General features: G+C 41.7%; 1 protein-coding gene across 1 annotated transcript in view; it reads left to right on the forward strand.

Annotated features, from left to right (window-relative positions):
• Positions 1-4,059: 4,059 nt before the first annotated feature.
• The window catches only part of LOC118805931 (POU domain, class 2, transcription factor 2), a 44,874-nt gene continuing 25,967 nt past the window's right edge, over positions 4,060-22,966 (forward strand). Inside the window, exon 1 of the mRNA XM_036567106.1 lies at positions 4,060-5,110. Within this exon, the coding sequence (XP_036422999.1) occupies positions 5,011-5,110 (100 nt within the window). The 5' untranslated portion in view covers positions 4,060-5,010. The remainder of the gene's footprint in view (positions 5,111-22,966) is intronic.

Below are 22,966 nucleotides of genomic sequence, written 5' to 3' on the forward strand. Positions count from 1 at the left end.
ATTTCTTATTGATCCCGGTTCTAAATCTACCCACACATGGTCTCAGTGCACAGGGAGAGAGAGTGTGTGAGAGAGAGATAGAGACGGAAGGAATCTGTTGTAGGTATTAGAACAAACCTGTTTGCACTTGACCGACACTGGAAAATTGAATGCAAAAAAGAGATGTATTTAAAATCTCTCATTAAAAAAAGAACGTTAACTCCTGGCTTATAAGGCCTTGGATGGGTCATGATGTAGATTTACACAGTCTTTTGACTTAAATACTGGGAAATCAAGTGTGGGGAGATTTTTTTAACAATGATACCATCCACACAAGAAACACATCCACCCACACACACCCAACAGAGAAGCACTGCCCTATCACACACCACATGCTCAACACACATGAACGTGGACACACACAAAAGCAAATCCATGCTGCATTCCTTGATCTCTTCCTCTAGTTCTCAGACACACAAACACGTTTGTATTCCTATGTTTGTGGCACATTTCCATCCTATGAGTACAGCAAAATACTGCTATGTTTAAACCTCAGCAACCGGAAGGTTGTTATATATATATATATATATATATATATATATATATATATATATATATATATATATACAAGTCAAACTTCATTTGTATTTAAACCAAGTGCAAATGTCCGAACAATCGTCAAGTTCTCCTACCGTCCTGGGAACATTTGGTCTTCGTAAAGAGCTGAATACATGGCCACAAGCACACACACACGGGCACATGTGAAAACACACATGCACACACGCCCTAGCTGTTTCTTTCTGCCACCATGCAACTCTGTCACAGACACCCGTAAAGATCAGAGACTCGGTGTTGGCCCTTTATCCTGTTCGTCTGTGTCGGCAGATCACAGTCCAGCGGCTCCCCGCAGCCCGGCGGCCTGCACGCTGCTGATAGACGTGATCACCGCGCCGCGGTCTGGCGGCTTTTCCGGAGAAAAGTGGACGCGGTGAGGATTTGTGCTAAATGCCGTAACATTGGTGTTTTAGTATGATCGAAATGGGGGAAACATGGTTAAAGTTCCCTGCCATAAGCAAGCGCGTTTAATCAACCTCCGAGTTCAGCCTTTTTGAAAGAATGATGGACGTTGGACAGCTTTAAGATAAATACCCTAATAATAGTGACAGTGAGTGAAATGTATGAATATGGTTGAAGTTTTCCGCCATACGCGCGTGAAATCAAAATACTAGCTTACATTTCATGTTGCGTGAGGCATCTAGCTTATTTGAGGGAAAAGAGGGTGATACAGTTTGAATAAAGTAGAGAAATGTGTTAGAAGTGTATCAAAGTCGTGTCAAAATAGCACATTTCATATTAAGTTAAAGCTCGTGAAGAATTTCACTTTATACATTTTGATCGGACATGACGCGTTTAAGGGATGTAGAGGTTTTTTCCGCAGATGCTGACTTATAACTGAGTTTCTCTCTCTCACACACACACACACACACAAATAAACAAACACTCCTTTGGGTCTCGGCATTCCGTGGCACTGGTGGCTTAGATATCTGTGAATGAGCTGCGGGCTGGTGTGCGCTGGTGATGAAGAGAGGACAACACCAATAGCGCTGCAATAATTACTTCACCTGGCCACAACAGCTGGTCGGTGTTGTCAAGCCCACGACTCACATAATGGATATGTATTAGAGGTATTGGCAGGGGTTGAGCTGACTATTGACAATATGTCAGCACTGATCATTAGGCCAAGCTCACAAAGACAGACAGCCTGTGTGTGAGAGCGTGAGAGTGAACTAAAGTGTCTCTGTTTGAATCTGTTCTCTTTTCCAACCTCTCTCGCTCTCTCTCACTTAGAAAGGCGCTGACGGATAGGCGATAAGGGAAAGGATAAAGTCAGACTAGTTGTGTGTATATGTGGGCGTGTGTTTCTACATTTGGCAATTGTATTCAAGCTGGGTGTAACAAGGAGAGAAGCGCGTGCGTGTGTGCATGCTTTTGTGTTTCTGTATTAGGTAATTGTACTGAAGCTGAATGTAACGAGGACAGAAGTGTGTGTGTGTGTGTGTGTGTTTGTACAGGCCGCAGTATTAGCTGCTTGTTAGAGTGAGCCGGGGTGGTGATATAATTGTAAGCTGGTATTGATTGGGGGCGCCTTGTTATTGATGAGAGAGAATTTAATTCAACCAGCTCGTTTGTCAACATGACATTGCCATTTAACAATGAACTCTCTCTTTCTCACTCTCGCTCTGACACACATACACACGCGCGCGCACACACAAAGAGACAAGACTTCCCCCTCTTTATCTCAGGCATGTTGTTCATCGGTTGCTGAATAGCAAAATATATTAATACCTTGATGTCAGTCGTTGGAGAGCTTTAAGAAACACAACAGATCTCGGCTGTTGAATCACTGCGCCTCGTGTCATTTCTATTAAGACCAGGACGGACACGTGCACACCACGTTTATTTGTTTGTTTGTGTCATTCGGCTTTTAGAATAAAAGGGTTCCGCGCTTTGTGGACGTTTTTGTGGTAAGAGCTGCTGTAACCTGTGAGGTGGACACTGGGCAGGTACGCTACGCTAGAAAATGTCAGAGATGTGTGTTTGTGGTATGTGTGTGTGTGTATGTGTGTGTGTGAGTTCGCAGGACGGTATTGGGCTCAACACCGTCTTCAATCCACCTTCCTTCCTTCTCCGCGCGATAGACGCGCAAAACACACTATATTCTACAAGAAATAATTGCTTTTGTCTGGAAGGAGTTTGGATGGGGGGGCAGTGGCCTCTCCGCTCAGGGGGGTTCGAGAAGGACAACCGCGCGCTCCCTTTTCCCCTCTTCTCCCTCTCCCTCTTGCTCGCTGGACACGCGGATGTCATCTGTCAAACGGAAAGGAGGAGGAGGAGGAAGATGGACTTGGGGGACAGTGAGGCTTCCACAGTCACTGCGCCTTTATAGGCCCGCACCGAAAGGAGGAGAAACGAGCGTTAATTCCAAAAAACGAGCGCGTGATAATATTTTAACAAGGCTGCCATTACCAGTCATGAATAAATCTGTCATATCTCGTCATTAAATAATGCTTCCAGTTTTTATGATCCGTGGGTCCATAATTGATCGATAGCTCATTAAAAACGCTGGGGATGGTAGAGAGAGAGGTAGAGAGAGACAGGGAGGGAGGGATGCAAGGTGGTGGGTGGATCTGGCTCTGCGCTTTCGATTTCCCCGTATTGACCGCGATGTTTAGCGTATAGATTTTTCTATTTTAAAAATCTATGTGGGCAATAATCTTGAGTGTAAGTGCGCGGCACAGATTGTAGCTTTATAAGTGACAGCGCGCGGCGTATGGGAGGACGGCGGGGACGAGGGGAGGGAGAGAAAAGAGACACGGCATCTGATCTCTGGACTCACAAGCGTTCATTTCTCCTGTACGGAGCGAATAGAAGTTAAGGAAGCGAATGAGAAAAGAAGAGTTTTAGTTACACGAGTGCTGTTTTTCCCTGTTTCTCCACTGCGGTGTCCCCCCTTTCAGTCTCTTATATAAAACCCTTGCGGCCCTGAATGGCATTTCTACATCCATCTATCCCTCCATCTTTTCTACCTGCGCGTTAAAGTGAGCGCGCGATCACCTGCTGTAATCCACATCGCGTCCATATTGTGTAAAGCTCATCGATTAGAGCGGCTCACCGCAATCATCAGAGCCGCCCATAATGAAGAGTAATCAAGGGATCAATACGGGGGAGAGCCCCCCCCCCCTCTTCCATAGGATTAGTCAAAAAAAGGGGAGTAGAGGGAGGAGGGGAGTGGGGGGTGGTATAGAGAGAGGAGGGGGGCATGGGGAGGTTCAGAGCCGCTGCTCCTCTCTTTCTCCTCCTCCCTCTGTTGCAGAGCGCGTTCGTCGTGCTGGGAGGCGGACGGAGCGGGAGGAGAGCGCGAGGCCTTCCCCAAGCACGGACACACTCACTATACACACACACTCGCACACGGATGGCGGGACACAGGCAAGAAGCGAAATCCGCGTGACCGGTACCGTGCTCCTTCTTTTCCTTCAGTTTCACCGCTGTGCTTAGAGAGAGAGAGAGAGAGAGAGAGAGAGAGAGAGAGGGAGACAGAGAGGGAGAGAGAGAGAGAGAGAGAGAGAGAGAGAAAGAGAGAAAGAGAGAGAGAGAAGACGGGTCCGCTTTATTTATCTATCGATTGCTTGCGTTTTAATTAGTGGCCTGTGACTGCGAGTGAAGGGGGGAGGAAGGAGGAGCACAGCGCCAGCCTTACCTTAGTGACACACTTATTGAATGTGTTAGGGATTAAATTATAGATTTTTATATCCGATCATGCTCCTCGGCGTATGTTTGTGAGGGCGATACGCAAACCAAACCAAAAAAAAGCCAAATGTTTCTGCTTAAACGGGTTACGATCCCGATGCTTTTGTAGCGAGCGAGCCGGGTAGTTTTCAGGCGGATGGAGGGACGAGTGTGTGCCTGAGATTTTTTTTCTTTTAGACACGAAACCAAAGCAAAAGGCCACAGCGGCGTATTTTTCCTCAGTCTGAATGAGATTTGAGAAGACTGGAAAAGTGACTCCGAGTGACGGCGTGTGTGTGTTTAAAGTTAAAGTGTACGAGCCGCGGCCCGGTTACTGCGACCACAGTTTAAACGTAGCGCAGGAAGAAGAGTGAAGCAGATCCATTACAAAAAAACAACAACGCGCTGCTTTATTTATTAAAGAGCTGCTTCCTGACCATCCGTGTGCGAGTCCGAGCATCAGGTTTAAAACAAGAAAATAAAAACAGCAGCAAAGGAGCCGTAACAATGACAGAAAGGCGCAACACCAAAAACAGAAAGCTCGCATAGACTTCCACACACAGCTCGCGCGCATCCATCCACACACCAGCTTCCTCCTCCAGTTCTGCACACTGACGAGAGCGTTTCCACCAGTCTACCTGAAAACTAGACGAAATCAAAGACGAAGAAGAAGAAGAATAGAGCAACCGAGGACGAGCGCCTATAGAACCACCCACCCCACAAAAAGCCAGACGACAGCGGATCATGTTTGTTCCCTTGCCGGTGCCGTTGGTTTTTCAGAGAAGCTCTCGCGACTTCGGCGCCTGGCGCCTCAAGGCTCCGCTGCCTCTGCGCTCCAGCTCCGGTAAGAGCCTCCACACACTTGCGTTTGTTTTTATTCATTGTTTCACCACACACGCACACACCCTCCTAAATCCTTCCTCGGTTCAGTTTCTCCACCTCTTTATCACTCTTCTCCCCATCAATAGTAATGAAAGGCAGTGCTGAGTGCTGATAAGTAGCTAATGGCGCTTGTTTGGCTGGCTCTCGGCTTCTTCCTCATTGTCCGTCTTTATTTCGTCTTTATTCCTCGTCCATCTGTCCCCTTTTCGCCTCTTCTTCTTCTTCCTGTCCACTCTTTTCCTCTCTTCTACTTGCCTCTCCTCTCTTCTCCTCTTCCCTCTTCTTCCCCCCTCTCTCTCTCTCTCTCTCTCTCTCTCTCTCTCTCTCTCTCTCTCTCTCTGTCTCTGCTCCCGGCCGGTTTGGGGAATATTCATGGAAATCCATCGATTCCGCCGAGATCGATAGCGGGACCGCGGGAAGAAACGAGGCGCTGAGGGGGAGAATTTAGCGACGGGAGAGAATAACACGGCTCTTTTTTTCCTCCCACATTTTATCATTTTTTCAGTGCTTTGCGCTCTGAAGTTTACCCAGGAATGTTTGCTGTGGCCTCATTTCGAGCCCAAGTTTGCCTTATGTGTTATCCTCGTTATTTGTCTTAGTAACAGTACATAACTGACACACAAAGTAACAGCGCATTTTTCACATTATCAGTTTTAGTTTTAAGTGCTGGTTTGAGATTGGGAACAGGGGCCATAGTTTCGGCAGTGACCGTAGGTCTCCTTCTGTCCATGATACTAGTAAAAAGTATGAAATTAAAATAAGCTAAGCAGACTGCCCCCACTCATGACCCCCCCTCAAACCCTCTGCTCGGGTGAGAGAAGGACAGACACCAAAGCATTTGCATCCCCCTTCAAGAACAGAGACATGGACTCCCTTTCAGTAGTCTAAATGGGCCAAGGTCCAGATGTTCACACATCTTCCAAAACAGCGCAGAATGGGCCACATGGTGCTGCCCTTTCTCCCTGGGCAGGTAGTGTTAAAATTGGATTGGCAAGTGGCCTCCTAAGCCAGTTTGGATAAGTCAGTTAGGTGCTCAGTCTGGAGGTGTAGAGTGTTTTCAGGCAAGAGTTCTGTGGTCTATAGAATTTTGTTGCATTTACAATAAGAAAAGGTTCGCTGCCAGTAAAGATGACACCAATGAGATAGCACTCTTCTAAAGTAAGAGTTTTAGATCTTCTTGACTCCGATTTTCAAAGATCTTTGTTAAACATGGTTCCCATGGCGTTTCCCTGTGTGCTTTGAAAATGCATGTGTGTGTGTCTGTGTGCAGTGTTTGCCCACGCCTCAGGTTGTCTTACTTTCTTTGATGTCTCAGATCATGGCATTCACTCATTACTAACTCATTCCTTACTGGCTGCTGACTGCTTCCTTTGTAATATATATGTATGTATTTGTGTTGATAGGATTTGGTGTTATTTTTAAGATGAAACAGTCCTCTAAGGAAGAATATGTTGTAAAAGAGAATAATAACGGCTTTAGAGCAACCGAGGACGAGAATAATAACGGCTTTTGAAACTTATAGAAATTCAAAATGGACACTTGGCATTAGTGAAATGGCAAGACATCGAACCAGCTAGAGTGAGTGGTAGATCAGCCAATAGGAAATAATAGTTTTGGGGGCCATTGTGCCATTGGTCAGACTGTCCAGCTCTGTCAGGGTTTCAGGTTGACGAGCACATTACAAATGTATCTGGCTAAAAGCTCTAAATGTTTTTTAGGGTGAACATTTCGGTGAACTGCTGAAGATGGTTCTTGTCCATGGCTTAATTTTCTTGTTACTCTGATTCTTGTATTGTTTTGGTGTATGATATTTGTTTTTTTGCAGATTAGGTTGTGAAGAATTTGATGCCTCAATAAATTCTATATTTCATTTTTGCATCAAGATCCTCAGTATAGCAGCATATAGACTGCTTTTCATTCTACAGTTTGAAATGGTAGATTTTTAAAAATGTTTTCCTTAGTTTATACAAAGAGTGTCAAACTTCTGCATAGTTAAATGGTTAAGATGTAAACAAAGTGATTTAAAGTGGTTTGATTTGAAGTACTCCACATCAGACTTACTGAGTCAGAACTGTTCACAGTGGTGATAATAGGAACTAGACATCTGAGGAGTTTAGTACCTCTAAAAGTTAGCTAACAGAATATAATTGCATAAAATGATTATGAATATGCTTCCTGATGCCTTAGACATTGTCTTATGATAATTTTGAGAAAGTTTTGGCCAAAGGCAAAATGTAACAAAAGAAAAGTTTCTGCACAGTAAATCATTTCATATAATTCAATCATCATGGAGACGTTTGAAGCAGACTGTGGTGGGTGAAAGTTGTCTTGAGGCATACTTAGGTATAGAACTGTACTGATGGACTTTGGGTTAAGACCCTTCACTCAGGGTTTAAACACGTATCTTCCAGGCTTCGACCCTCTGCTCCCAACCCATGATCTTCACTTTTCCACTCCGTACACAGATGCACATCACTGTGTCTCTCCACAAAAACCTCCTCCACCATTACCTCCAGCAATCCTCACATTACTGCCCTTCGTTGGCATGGGGTGATGGATATTGCCCCTTTTTGCTGTGGGGTTGCATGAGGTTAATGCTATGAGTGGGTGGGAATGTGAATAGTGTACTTAGTGGTCAATTAAAGTGTACAAGACTGTGTGTGTGTGTGCCTGTGTGCCAAGCTCATATCAATACAAATTTGCAGTCAGATGCTGCATGAGGTGTTTTAACCTCCAACTGGTATTGATTAAGCAACACTGAGTTAGGCGTCCACATGCAGTCTGTGTGCGCTCGCGCGCGTGTATAGATCGGATTTGAGCGGTAGCGTCAGCAAGTCCCAGTGCTAACGTGATTGCGAATGACAAAATGTCCACCAGGGTTTGTTAGGGACATAATGGGGAATCAATAGACACAACAGAGATGTCAATACAACATGCTTTATTGCATTAAGCTACCTCTCTCATCCCTGTCCCAACACCTACACTCTCTCTCTCTCTCTCTCTCTCTCTCTCTCTCTCTCTCTCTCTGTCTGCTTGGCGCTTACATGCATACATACATACTCTCACTCACTTACTCACGCATCAATTACTTCCTCCTTTAGTCAATTTTGATCATGCAGGTGCCAAGCCAATGTAATATTTTTCTTTCTTTTTTTCTTTCTCTCATGTTCTATCGCTACCTTCTCATAGTTCAGCTGTGCACTGTGCAGTTCTACATCTTTCTTCTTCCTCGCTCACCCACCCACACACATTTGTCTGTATACACACACATAAGTCCCCTGCTGAGCACCTGGCTCTTCGATGTGACCCGTCCCTATCCCTCTATTCCTCTCTCCCTTTCATGTATCCATGGAGACATTCATAGGCCATTAAGCAGATAGCAATAAAAATATGTAGGTAAACACATTCTCTGCCACGGAAGCCTCACCTCTCCAGTGGAAAATGCCGCCATGGCCATCGGCCACGAAATGGACCTCATTTGGTCCCTGATACTCTTATATCTGACAGGGCAAAGAGAGTGTGCATTAGTGTGTGTGTGAGAGAAAGAGAGGGTGGGGGGGGGCACATATGCCTAGTGATAGCTAAGGGCATAGTGTGTTGTCTGATTCTGAAAGCCTTTAACACACTGAACAGTTTGACCGGCCGAGCGTCAGAAATTGAATCCAATCTTCATATTGTGCTAGAGCGAGGGGTGAAGAAATTTCTATCTCTCTCTTCTTCTCTATCTCTCTCACCTGGTCTGGCCTGTTACCAGACTCATAAACCAAATAACAAACTGCAGCCATGGTAATACACTTACTGGTCAACTAACTCCGACCGTTTTTCTCTCTTGTGTCAGTTTTTTCTGCCACATTCACTGACATTGTCTGTAGTTTGCTCAAACACTTATTCCCGTTTTCAATCACATCCGCATTGTGCAAGGCTTTTCACAGTTATTACATAATCACTTGATCACAGTTATTAAAGCAGGCTGCAATTATTTTCCACAGTTGTTCAATCATACGTCACAACAAACAGGATTTGAATTGGGTGTGTTTTCATCTGTTGGGTTGAGATAAAACGTGAATAAAAGAAAGCAGAGAGCACAAAACCTCTGGCTGGTGCTATAACACATTTAGTGTAGCAGTAAGTAATGTTTGTTTATTGCAGCTGTGCCTTTTGGCTTGTACTTTAATTGTTGCGCATAGTGAACACAAACAAATCAATTTGTTAATTGCAATTTAAATTTACGTAATTTTTATGTCACTTAAGTATGAGCTAAAATGTCATGATTGTGCCTGGCATACATTCTTTCTTTCTATATGCCTTTGTGGCTTAAATCTTCACTTTCTTTAGAGACAGTTTGCCTCTCTTTCACCTTTCTCTCTCTCTCTCTCTCTCACTCTGTCTCTCTCTCTCTCTCTTTCTCCTGTAAGAGAGCAGTGTGTGTGAAAAGCAAGCTGCAGGGCTTGTAGCTGATTAGCCTCCTCATCAGGGTCAGGCTTTCTCTGCTTGTTAATTAAGGTGAAGAATTAGATTTCACACTTTACTGATAAAACCGTGCACACACATATACTTACTCATTGTATGGCCCATTCACAGTATGATGCCGTCTCTCTCTCTCTCTCTCTCTCTCTCTCTCTATGTCTCTCCATCTCTACCTCTCTTTCTTTATGAGACCTTTCCTCTTATCAGGAGGAAATCCTGCTCTTTGGGCCTTGAGAAAGAAAGAATGCCGGCATTCACGCATTTCTTTATTGGCAGATGAAAAAACGTAACATTTCACTCACTGGCTTGGCTGAAGGGGGAATATGTGGCAGAGTAGGAGCAGACTGTGGTTCCTCCTGGGCCTCAATATTGAGAGGAGAAGAGGGAGGAAGATGGAGGAAGGAGATAAAGGGAAGACTGGAGGGATGGAAGACTGTGAAATAAATATAAACATACACATAGCGTGGACGATGATATACCTGCACTGTCCCTAACTTTCTTGGGGATATTTACAGCTGCTGAAATTAGCATAAGATTTTGAACATTCATTGTGTGTTTCATATGAATATATCGTCACTGTCCAAAGAAAACCATGTATCTCCATTTTTGTCGATTTTTTGTTTATTACATCATGTCAACACACCAGTTGTACTTTACATTGGGCAAAAATTTCATGATGCATGGACTAATAGAAATGCTCTAAAATCACTTGCAACAAAATCTTTTTACATTACTTATATTGAAAGGTAAGAGAGTTTTTGCCCTTTCCTGTAAAGTTACTATTTTGGAGATACTTGTTTTTCATTGGACAGCAACGATATGCAATACCAGTACAGGTGTACAGGCCATATAGCCCAACCATAACACAAAATAACAAAAGCCTAATTGAATTCTGCCCCTTCATTTCATATCCTGCCCTTCGCTGAAACACTACAATTTTTGGGAGGGATTTAAGCACCCAATTTAATTTAGCAGATAAGCCTTATGATAATGAGCATGTGTGTGTGAGACCTCAGGGACACACTGCCCTTCCAGTGGCCACCATTCGCAGTGTTGGGGTTACAGTCAGGGTCCAAGGGGGAAATTTAATATCCCCCCACAATGTATGCACACTGAACGAGCGAGTGAGGCAACAATGCTGCAGAGAGAGAGAGTGAGGGAGAGAGGCGTGAGGGCCAGCTTTTAATAAATCTGAGTGCTTTTGCACTTCAATCTCTCCAAAGTAACCCCATCCTTAACCTCCTCCAAACACACACACGCACAGAATACATGTGTGTGCTCCTCCACACTTAGGGAGATGAATACAGACCATTGAATGTATCTTGAAATACACATAATTCATGTGTATACTTAGAAAAAAATTGACTACACATACTGTCCTGTTACCTCCATGATGTCATGTAAAAATTGGAATCTGCACTTGAATGTTTTGTTAAGCTCAAATTGATAATATTTTTAAAAATGTTTAGCAGACGTTAAAAGGCAAAAACATGAAGCTGTATCTAAAGCTATTGGTATGTGGCATGCACAATCCGAGTGCAATGTCAAAATGAGCATTTGCAATTTTATACAAGCACACAGCTAGTTGGAAGAAAAAGGTAATTTTCCCATTTCCTCTGCTGCTTCTCCCTCCTCCCTTCTGTCTTCATTCTTGCGTGTTTTCCCTCAATCCATGAAATGAAATTAATCTGTTGTACTACACCAATTTTCATCCTCCCCCCAACTCTCATAAAGAAGGGTTTGGAGTCTTCTCTCGAATGTCTTCATATTGGATATGAATCGGTTAGACAGCCCTCACCTCAAAACTTTGCATTTATATACACTCACATGTAGGCTAAGCATATAAAAACACACCTGAGCCAGCACACAAACACATCCACGCAGGCATGCACACCTACAAATGCACACACTCACATGTTCTTGACAACCTGACAAGCCATCCTCTGATGGTTTCTTCAGGGGATTCAGTCTCTCTTTCTGTCTCTCTCCCTCTCTCTCTCTCTCTCTCTCTCTCTCTCTCTCACACACACACACACACACACACACACACACTGATACACATCAGCTGCCCAGCAGGCTGCTCAGCTAAAAGCACACAGCTTCTCATCCAAACCTGTGTGTGTGTGAGGGGAACGCTATCGGCCCACTGTTTGTTCAACATAATACATTACCTGGACTCTTTTATTCCACTATTTTTGTGTATCAGTGCCCTGACATCTACCATCCTTCTAAATATAACATATCATTTTCTAATATTTGTCAGTAAGAAAAGACGAGAAAGATCTCTAATGGACTTTTGTCCATTTTTGTGAGCGTGTGTGTTTGTGTGTGTGTGTTTGTGTGTGTGTGTGTGTGTGTGTGTGTGTGTTTGTAATAGTGGCTGTGTTTTCTTTTTCCTGTGTGCGTAACTATAACTAGGCCAGGTGACAACCCCTGCCTCCCATCCTCCTACTCTTGTTATTCTTCCTCTGTTCCATATGCAGGATGAATATGGTGAATATGCGGAGAGGTCAGCTGCATAATTCTCTAAAGAAAGTCTTGCTGATTACCCAGGGGGCAGCCACGGAAGCGGCTGGTTGGAGCTGGGTGGAGTTTACCTGACAGGCCAGCTAGCTAATACCACAGATAAGATAAATAGCCATTCACGCTGTGTAGCGAAAGTGGACGTGCCCTCCTCCTGCTCTGCAAGGCAACATGCGTTTAAGTAATAAGGGAGGCATCACACACATGCACATACATTTGTATGTTCACATGAATATATTTTTAAACGTATCTTTAGGGGGTTCTTTTTGAGTGACAGTTTTTTTGAGAAGGAAAAAAGCAGTAAGCAGTAAGTTTAATTGTGGTATGCTAATATTTGCATTTGTAAAAAAAAGGTGAAGGCTTATGGGTATTGTCATCAGTATCTGTTTCTCCACTCTGTTGAAGAGATAAATGAGACAATGAACAGAGGCTGTTGTTTAACCCTGGCTTACCTACTTATATCTTCAGCATTTCACAGGATGTGTGGGTTATGCAACATTATTAGAGTTTTATATTAATAAGATCAAATAGTAGAAAAAGCCTTTTGTGCACAAGTCAAGACCAAGTATGCGTTCGATGGTATCTTGTTAAAGACCTTGAAAAGAATCTGAGTATAGTGGTAAAAAGATCTTTAAAAGGAGATGTTAGATAGTGTGTGTGTGTGTGTGTGTGTGTGTGTGTGTGTGTGTGTGTGTGTGTGGTTAAAGAGGTGCTCTTGATTGGAATGCGTTCACCAGTTGTTCATTCAGCTGCCCAACCCCTCTCACCTCCTTTTGTCTGTGTGGTGGGGGTCGACAGGTTGACCCCTGACCTTTGCCTCTCCACTCTGCCTCCCCTCTCTTGTGCCCCCTCCATTCATATGCAGACGCCCATCACCTCTCTCCACTTTTTCATCTGCCCCTCCATCCGTCTCGTATTGACCTGTGTCTGTCTCAAGTTCAAGGACCTAGCCTGGCTGCCACAGCTAAGACAAGACCTCAGCAGCACCTTAACATGCAAAAACACATCTGTTTATTGGTCAGTTTGGAGACCTGCCCATTAATCACTGATATGAATTTGTTCTAGAATCCATTTCTCAAAGATGATATTATTAAATGTGTTTCTATAGTGTCAAAACCCAGAGCAAGGTTTTGATAGTATATAAATGCATTTATATATTGTCTGTTCCATATGCAGGATGAGCATCTGTTCCATATTCTGAAGCTAATCCTGAATCCTCTGTGAAGAATTTTTACTTAGTACTTAGTGCAAATTCCCAGTGAAACTCTCAGACATTCAGTTCTTTATCCTGAGGTAATGTCACAGAGAGAATGTACTCATTTTCCCCCAGAAACAGTCCATTTTTGCCTTAAAGGAAAAAAAAACGTAATGCTTTTTTCAGTCACTATTATCTAAGGTTGATTTTAATGTCTGTTACAAAGCGAATGCAATTTAAACTTCTTTTGTGGTTATATTCACCTCAGCAGTACAGCTCTCAAAAAAGAAACAGGAACTCTTTGATGAAAACCTTATCTATGGTATGTCACATTCTGTAAAATAAAATAAAAGCAATTTTATAAACCTCCTCATGTGGCATGGAACAACGGAGCACAAAAAATGCAATACCAGCACATTCAGCTTTATTGAATGGACTGAAACACTTCAATTACATACTTGTCGTCATTTGCGGCTTTTGAAGGAGGAACCCCATAGTGCAAGTAAACATGTCCATAAGTGTTTATTCACATGCAGCACTTCTTTTGTGCCTCAGCATGTTCACTCAGACAGGAGGAAGAATAGAGAGCAAATTGTGAAAGGACAAAAAGAGAGAAAAAATTAAATAAGTAAACTCCAGTCTGAAGAAAGTTGACTGATTACTAAATTTTTTATGAACATATATATATATATACACACACACACACACACACACACACATCATCTAAACCGCTTATCCTTCTGGGTCGCGGTGGGATGCTGGAGCCTATCCCAGCTGTCATTGGGCGGAAGGCAGGATACACCCTGGACAGGTCGCCAGTCCATCACAGGGCATATACATATATATATATATATATATATATATATATATATATATATATATATATATATATATATATGTGTGTGTGTGTGTGTGTGTGTATCATCTATCTATCTATCTATCTATCTGTCTATCTCTATATATATGTATATATAGCACAAAACGTGGATAAATCCGCTTTGTCTTTAGGCTACATAATTGAATGATTACTAAAGTGACCTCGAGGCTGGAGTTAGCAATGGTGTGACACTAATGCCTGAAAAATTCCTCACTACAAATAAAAGGTAAAATAGAGACATAGCGGGCTGTAAAGGAGGGACTCTGCAATGTTTCTTATTACAGAGTACAAAGGGTCATGCTGAGAATTGACCACGAAAATGTTTCAGGATCAGTAGGTCCCCTCTGGGTGAAATGCATTTAAGCCAGTTGGAGAGTGACTATGTGAAATATGTTGATGTATTAAAGACAATCTTTGAGAATGCATTGAACTGTGCTGCAATATTCAAGCCTTTCAAGCCTTCTTAGATGTGTAGAAAACTGAAAAACTAAATTTCCACAAACTAGCTAAATCGTTTAGAAAGAGGTCTTATCAGAGAGGTCTATCAGCAAATAACAATGCGTTCTAATTTTTTTTTTTACATTTTTTTATTTGTTAACAAAGTACTGTGTTAATTTACAGATTTCATTAACCTAAAAGCTAATTGCTAGTATGCTTATTCTTACTATTCTAAGAACAAGCATACTATTCTAAAAATCATACTTTTTATATTCGAACCAAACTGTGTACAGATGTTTAAAAGGCACTTGAAAATGTACTTACAAAATTTAATCTGTCACAACTGCTGTAGAGTGTAGTGTAATTACAGTTTTCCATATGGCCCTTAAAAGAACAGAAATACATTACTATATGTCTGTGCCATCTGCAGATGGAGTTTTAAGATCTCTCTCGATTTTTCACGAACATACATGTGTGCACGCACACACACATACACACATACACACAGTCTGTGCTTTCTGTCCTAAAAGCCCTCTTTTTGCTCCTGCAATTTTGTCCATTTCTCCCTCTCTCCATGCTTCTCTCTCTCTCCGCTTTTATATCAGATGGCCTTGAAAAACACTATACAGATAATAACACATAAAAAATGTGCTTTTGAGATCTCAAACCTCATATGCCTTTACTTAAAGAGAAGTCATAGTGTTCCACTTTAATCTAACCAAATTTGCGACATAACAAATACGAATATTGGATTATTTATGCTGAAGTGAAATTATAGCTATGGGTGACCATCTGTAGTCCTCCTGCTGAGGAGAACAGCAGTGATGCATCAGCACTGTCATTTTTCATTGCTAGAATTATTAAAACACTTGTCAAGCCAATGGAGTGCTCTAAGCAGGGGCTATCTGTCTATGTTGTGCCTACATTATTTCTACTGTATACATGACGAAATTAGTGCAGGCATTCAGATTCCATCTATAAATAAAGAGGCCTGAATAAATATTCCTTAGTAGCATGTTTTAAGAAGCAAGCACGTTCCAAGGGATTTTTTATTCAGCCTATATGTTCATTGTCAGCTACATGACAAGCGCACTTGAACACAAGTGGATCAAAAAGAAACGGCATTAAAGAGAGCAACAGAGAAAACAGTTTATCTCATAAATCTGTAATACATAACAAAAGATCTCTGAACTGGAATTGATAAGGGAGAAAGAGAAAAAAAGGTTTAATGTAAATTCAAGCAAACTGATTTAATTTTAAAAGGCCTATATGGAAAAACAGAATGGAATTTTTCTCCAAAACATATCATTTACACCACAGTCCATGTATTATATAAAACTAAGCTGTAAAAACAGCCCTTGATTTTTCTTTGTGATGTCACAAAAACCAACACCTTCACATACTTCTGCCTAGTCAGCCTACAGCAGTTTAGCCCTGCCCATAGACATTGAAGTTATAACAAATCTTTCAGCCCAGTATAGCACAGCCAGTCAGAATAGAGGTCATTTACATATATCAGTCTTAAAGCCACAGTAATAAAAACAAAAAATTTAATTCTCAGGCATAAAGAAAGGTTTAGGAAATGGTCATATAAAAATAAATTCTGACCATTTTCAGTGCCTAAAACAACAAAACGATTATAGACTTCAGGGGAAAAATGGAGATATAAAAATGAAATATAAGGGAAATGTAATATTTGGTGCTTTAAAGTAATATTGGACCATTTCTACTGGTCCATTCATCATGAAATATTCACAAAATGTAAAGGACAGCTGGTGTTTTCTGATGTGGTAAAAACTGAGAACAGAGAGTTAGGAAGTTTTGACATGACAGCAACAATATATGAAGTGAATGAGATGTGGTGTGATGGACATCCATGCGCAGTTTGGCCAGTGAAATGAAAACGCACCCCAACAGGCTAAATTTCAAAACTCAAACTCTGTCCATCTCTCCCTGTTATTCTCACTGTCTCACAATGAGGAGCCTAGTTAAGAGAGAAGGGGGTGTGTATGTGTGTGTTTGGGTAGGTGTATGTGTGTGTTATAGACCAGGGCTTGGAAATGAGAAATGACCAACACACACCAAACCCCCTACACTGTTCCCTCTATCCTCCTCCTCCTCCTCCTCCACCCTGGCCCCATCCCCCTCTCCTTTATCCTTCCCCCAGGAAAGAACGAGGAAAGAGATAGAGTGAGAGAGAGGGAGTAAGCAGAGGGATGGGTCAGGAAGAGAAGGGGGTGGAAAAGGGTGGGCAGACAGAAGGCATTAAAATTCATGGCCTTTTTTATTTTGCTCACTGAAAATCAATACTGTCTACTATGGATGAGGTGAACAGTGGACAACAGTGGTTGCTGGTCGGGGGTGGGGGGGCAATTGAGGGGTAGAGGGACTGAAGGGGAGAGAAAGACAGAGAGATTGAGGAGGTAAAAATAGGCAGAGTGGGGGGTGGTAGGATGGGGGGGTTGTTGTTCATTAAGTGTAAGCAGCAGAAGAGAGGACCCCTCAGCAGGGCTGCAGGAGCGGGGGCTATTGTCCAGCCACACTCGAGGGAGGAGATGCTGGAAAAAGCTGGACAGTCTGAAAGAGTCGCCGTGTGGATGTGGTCACAGTAATCCTGCACACAAAACACACACAAACGTTCATGCCCACACTTGCTCAACCCCAACACACAAGCCAACGTACTTTCAACGTAAAACCGTATCAACAATATGTGTTTGTGGCTCAAACGTGCCTTGTCATGTTCATGGATACTGTTTGACTACATGACCACATTGGTTCTGCGCAGAAAAGCATATACATGCATGCAGGTTTATGTTTACACTCAGTCTGTGGAAAAAACCTCAAGGATATATACTCGCACACCCCTCTTCACCACACTCTCACCTTTCCAGCAGGCACACAACGACTGACCATTATACATGTATATACATATACATCAAACATAAACACACACTCTGACATGAGTGTGTGTGTGTGTGTACTACATATTCCGTAGGGAGGGGGTGTCTGTGTGCACCTATAGGGCTCTGGCAACTGGTTACTATGGGGATAGGTGTGAAAGGGGCTAGGCCGGTGCTTTTTTGACGTGGGTAAAGCATCATAAATAATTTAAGGAGACAGCATTGAAATGCAAAGGCTGAGGCGTAGATATGTGGACTGTATTGATGTTTGTGAATTTCATCATCTACTGAGTGTGGTGTTTCCACCTCTACCTGTGGAGCCAAAATGTTACTGATTGTTAGCATATACCTACATCTAATATCCATAGGTCTCTCAATTTTATTTCAATTTAATCTGAGCTCACACTATTTGTTTATATGTACATTTTGGTTGAAGTTCAAATGCATGGCATACGCTTAGGCTTATGTTATGAGAAATTGCATATGCGTCATTAGCTTATGCTAAACTGCAGCCTATTTTTCAAGTGCATGTTTATGACTATTTTATTTGTTCTGGCTTTGTAAGATTTGACCCATGACTTTTTCTTTCCACAGTTATAGTTTCTATTATGTTGGTGGGGGAAGTCCAGCAATTTTTCCACATTTCTGCATAATTAAATTGTGAAGATGTAAACAGAGTAATTTAGAGCGGTTTAATGTGAAATGTATAGCTCAAAGTGTGCAAAGAAAATGTTTTTACCAGATGTACCTTTATCAACATTACACATGAAAAGAAGACATATTCAGGTTCACCCGTCATTTTGGATGCTAAATAAAATGGTCATATTTGCGTTGTAGACATAGTGACTCCTAGTTCCTATCATCATGCTTGTAGAGAAATCAGAGCAAAGTTTCTTTACAATACAGCATTTTACATAAAACCACCCTAAATTACTTCATTACATCTCAACCACGGAATTATGCAGAAGTTTAGAAAAATCTATGGAATTCCTCTGTAGTAATACTAAAAGCTCATAGAACTTCTGGAGTAAGATTATTCTGGTGCTCAGTGCTTACATGCTTTTACTTTTTCTCCTCATGTTGATGTATTCCTGACTTTTATAAGATATCTAATTAGTAATTTATTCTAGTCTAATTAGCTGTACCTTCCATTTACATTACATAATTATTTAAATGTAGAAACATCATCAGTTACCTAACATTAATATTTGATCTGCGTTTGTTTTGATGTTAAAAAAAATGACAAAAATATTTATTTCCACAAAACAAGAGCGCACACCTTTTAAGCAAATTCAAAATGTAGTTAAATGTCTGCTATTGTATGAAGCTGTTCAAAGTTTAGAATCCACACTTTCAACAGAAGTTCTCTGCTTGTTTTAGGGAGCTACAAGATACAAGTAAATCAGATTACACCATGTTTTGCATAACTGTGACTTCAAAGGATTAAACACACCTGAATCCTATATAGTGTAGTTTGGAAATCATTATAAGCCTATTTTTTTCTTAAGCAGTTTAAATACATTTTTGTTATTGTCTCTGAGGTTTTATTTGACTTCAGTTTGCCGTGAATCCCAGTGTCTTGTACTGTAAAATTGTTCATGAAGCACTAGCTTTGTAAATGTTGTTATTTTTGCAATACACTGATACAAAATGGCATATCAAACAAATGTCAGATTGGAAGATTTGGGTTTTGTTTCCCCTTTTGTTTGTTTGTTTTGATATGTCTTTGCTGTGGATGCAGAAGCATAGAGCGTAGAATAGCATAGAACAGTATCTTAATTTAAAAGCAATAAGGCATGATTTATAAGCTGTTCCTGTGGTGGTATGCAAGCTTGTGTGTGTATCAGTCACTGCATAGTCTAAGCACATGTTCTTTGAGATGAGTTGAAATTCGAGCAGTCTGTAGCCACAGCGCATTACACTACTGAAAGTAGGGGCAATAATAAAAGCATAAAAGCTTGTCTAGCTGGCATGTAAATCTTAAGTGTTCTTTGCGCTCGAAGTATCCTATATGTCTGTGTGCCGGTCAGAGAGTAAAAGAGAGCTGAGGCCTGAATTGCACGATGAATCAGACTTGGAGTGCACTTTTTTCTATATATGATTACACATGGAGGCACAGCTCATGGTTTGAGGCCTGGACTACAGATAGAGGTTGAAGTGCATTGCATGCTCACAGGTGAGGGTGTGTGTGTGTGTGTGTGTGTGTGTGTGCGTGTGTGTGAGAATGAGGACCCTTTGAAGTGGAAATGGGCCCTGGTTGGCAGTAGGCCAGCGCATCAATAAAGCCAACTGGAGTTTGAGAGCCAGTGAGAGCCATTTAAGCTCCATTTCTCCCAGGCTTCACAGTCTAGGAAAGACCTGTGTGCACACTTTCTCTCTCTCTCTCTCTCTCTCTCTCTCTCTCTCTCTCATACACACACACACAGCATGCACACAAACACACAGTAATCAGACGAGATTTGTGTGTTACCATGTTGCTAAGGTTTCAGGCTCTCTAACAGGTTGGTGTGTAATTGTGTGTGTGTGTCCATGATTGTTTGTTGATTCTGAAGTGGCCTTTTACAGGCGCTAGCACAGTGGGGTTGTCATAAGTTTAGTTGCAGTAAGGTGTTTTTTTTTTCTTAATCTACAAATCTACAAAAACCCTACATACACACACTTGTGTGGACATACACACAACTCTCTTTTTTTTTCAGTACTCCTTTTTCTCCATCTTGGCTAATCTTTCTTCACATCCTTGATAATATCCACAAACACACATACACACACATACATACACACACACACATACACACATTGCTCTTTAGCCGTCTGTTCCCTTAGCGACCGTTTCCAAGGCGCCCATATTCTCCCGGGCTGGAGGCGGGGACTTGTGATGTCAACCATGCATAAGCATACACCTGTACTGTGTCACTACACCCGCACACTTCCTTCTCTCTTTCCATATATATATATATATATATATATATATATATATATATATATATATATATATATATATACATGCTGACACAGTCTCATTGAGGTTTAAAGGCCAACTCAGAACTTAGAAGCTGTTACAGTATTTTCTTTGTGATGTCCAACAATAGCTTTTCACAACTTTGCACACAACTATTCAACTATATTAGCGTTTAGCGCCACATGTCACAACATTAACATTTGAACCTCACACCTTTCAAATTCGGACCTTCCAGATTTTTGAAATTTCAAGTAGGCATCTGTGATACTGCAAAAAATATAACATTACAATACTTTTATTATTTTAGATTTTCTGGGTATTTTCTCAATTTTTCAAAGGTTTGATAAGTAGCGGCACATTAGTATGCTCTCTAATGAAACATTCAGTTGGTCAGTGTTGTTTAACCCCTAAAAATCCCAAGTTTATTACATATTCAGTAACTACAGATAATTGAGTGCAAACTGGTTGAGCTATTCTTAGGTTACAGAAATGTGTAATAAAACTTTGGGCCTGCTGATGGGACCTGGCCACTTAAGGGCTGAAGTACTGACAATATCCACTCAGAAAAGCCTATTGCGACCTAATTTGTATCGATAACGATAAATAACATCAAATTGTCAACGCCTAAACTTTCAGGTTTGATGAAACATACCTTCTGTCTCCACTCTCACATTTAAGACCACAATTCAGCAAACATGATAGCAATTTCGGTGCTTTGCTGTCATAGCTGGCATTTAGATTTGTGCCACACTGTAATTTCTACTGACTGTGTTACTCACTCTCTAGAAATAAGAAATGAGATGTTATCCCTATACTAAAAGCTGGTGTTTCTTTTCATACATGCACTTACTCCTGCTTTACATACACTCTCATCAGCAGTATGAACCAGCTATAACAAGTACTTAAACACTTACTACTGCTGTATTTTATATTCACTTTGTATAAAACCACTTTATTGACTAAACTGAATGCTTCAGCAGTATTGTGCAGTGCTGCAGCCAATCATGATGGATTGTGACCATGATTTGTACTGAACAGAGTACGACTTATGTTAGCTGTCAGTCTTTTCTGAACTTCATCATATGCTTTCTTTCAGACGGCCCAAAACTTTCCCCCCACTTCTTTCTTTTCTTCATATTGTCCCTTTCTTTTCACCCAACTGTTGCTCCACTCTTTTTTCCTCTGCAAACTCACAACCTGCCCTATTTCCAGCACCCTTCCTCCTCCCTTCTCTCTCTCTCTCTCTCTCTCTCTCTCTCTCTCTTTCTCTGTCTATTGATCTAGTCATAGTTTTCTGTCTTCAGTGTGCTGGCTGGCTGGCTTTAATCAATACAGATAATTGTCTGCTTTCTCCCGATGCCAAACAGTCTGTGTTTTTTCTGAATGAATCCAGGTCTTCCCTCACCGCACACACACCCGCACACACACACAAACCCCACCCGCCTGGGATTCCCCCCATTAATGACAGGAGATAACCTGCTTTCCTTACCGATTTTTCCCCTCCCCTCTCCAACTCCTCTGCCCCCCATCCTCATCGATTGCCGTGAGATATCGGCCTGCGTGCCCCTCTCTCAGTGTAAACACAGCGCGCACGTGGCGCCAAGACTGCACACACACTCACGCATAAACAAATAGACAAACACACTTGCTCGGCCCCTATGCAGCTCAAGTGGTGACGCTGCACTGTTTGTGTGCCTCAGTGGTTACACAGTTATAACTGAGGTGGACTTTCTGGCAAAATTTACCTGAGGCCTTATGAGATGCTGAGGGAACCTTCAAGACACTTCATTAAATCTTTATGAACTGTTCATAGACCTATATTTAAGTGTTATACAGCACATTCAGAATTTCTCTCGTTTCTACTTTTTTTTTTTGTGTGACTGAAACCAACACTACATTTTTTTTAGAATTCAGCATAACACCTTTTACCGCAGTTTAGTGTTAAAACATTTAAAAAATAAAGATTTCACATGAATGCTTTCTTTAGGCCATTAAACAGTCACTCAGTTCTGAATAAGTGATGGCCTTGTGCCCCTTAATGTAGTCATATCTTACACTTAATACATCTCAAGAAGCATCCTTCATAACCATTCTTTTCAATGATAAGCAGCTACATAACAGTGATCTTAGGCAATTTATAGTCCTAACATACCTAAGCATCATCCACATCCGCTTAATACATTTCACGGCAGCCTATTCAGCTATCGATGAAGTAGTATACAATGATGACCTTGGACCTTGCAAAGGTATAAAATGTGGCGTTAGGTTTCACAGGCTTTGTTGAATCCCGTAAGAAAATAGTGCAGTGCTCTCACATAGTGGCAAAGCTTAAAATGCAGGCCTGATTGATTAGTCAGTAAGAATGCAAGGACAATTCTGTAGTTATGTTTTTTGCTGTGAATCCTAGTGCCCATGAACGTGTCACCCATGTCAAGTGAGTGACAGTTGCTGGCAAATGG

The sequence above is a fragment of the Colossoma macropomum genome, unplaced genomic scaffold, assembly GCF_904425465.1.
Source record: "Colossoma macropomum unplaced genomic scaffold, Colossoma_macropomum, whole genome shotgun sequence".
Taxonomy (NCBI): Eukaryota; Metazoa; Chordata; class Actinopteri; order Characiformes; family Serrasalmidae; genus Colossoma; species Colossoma macropomum.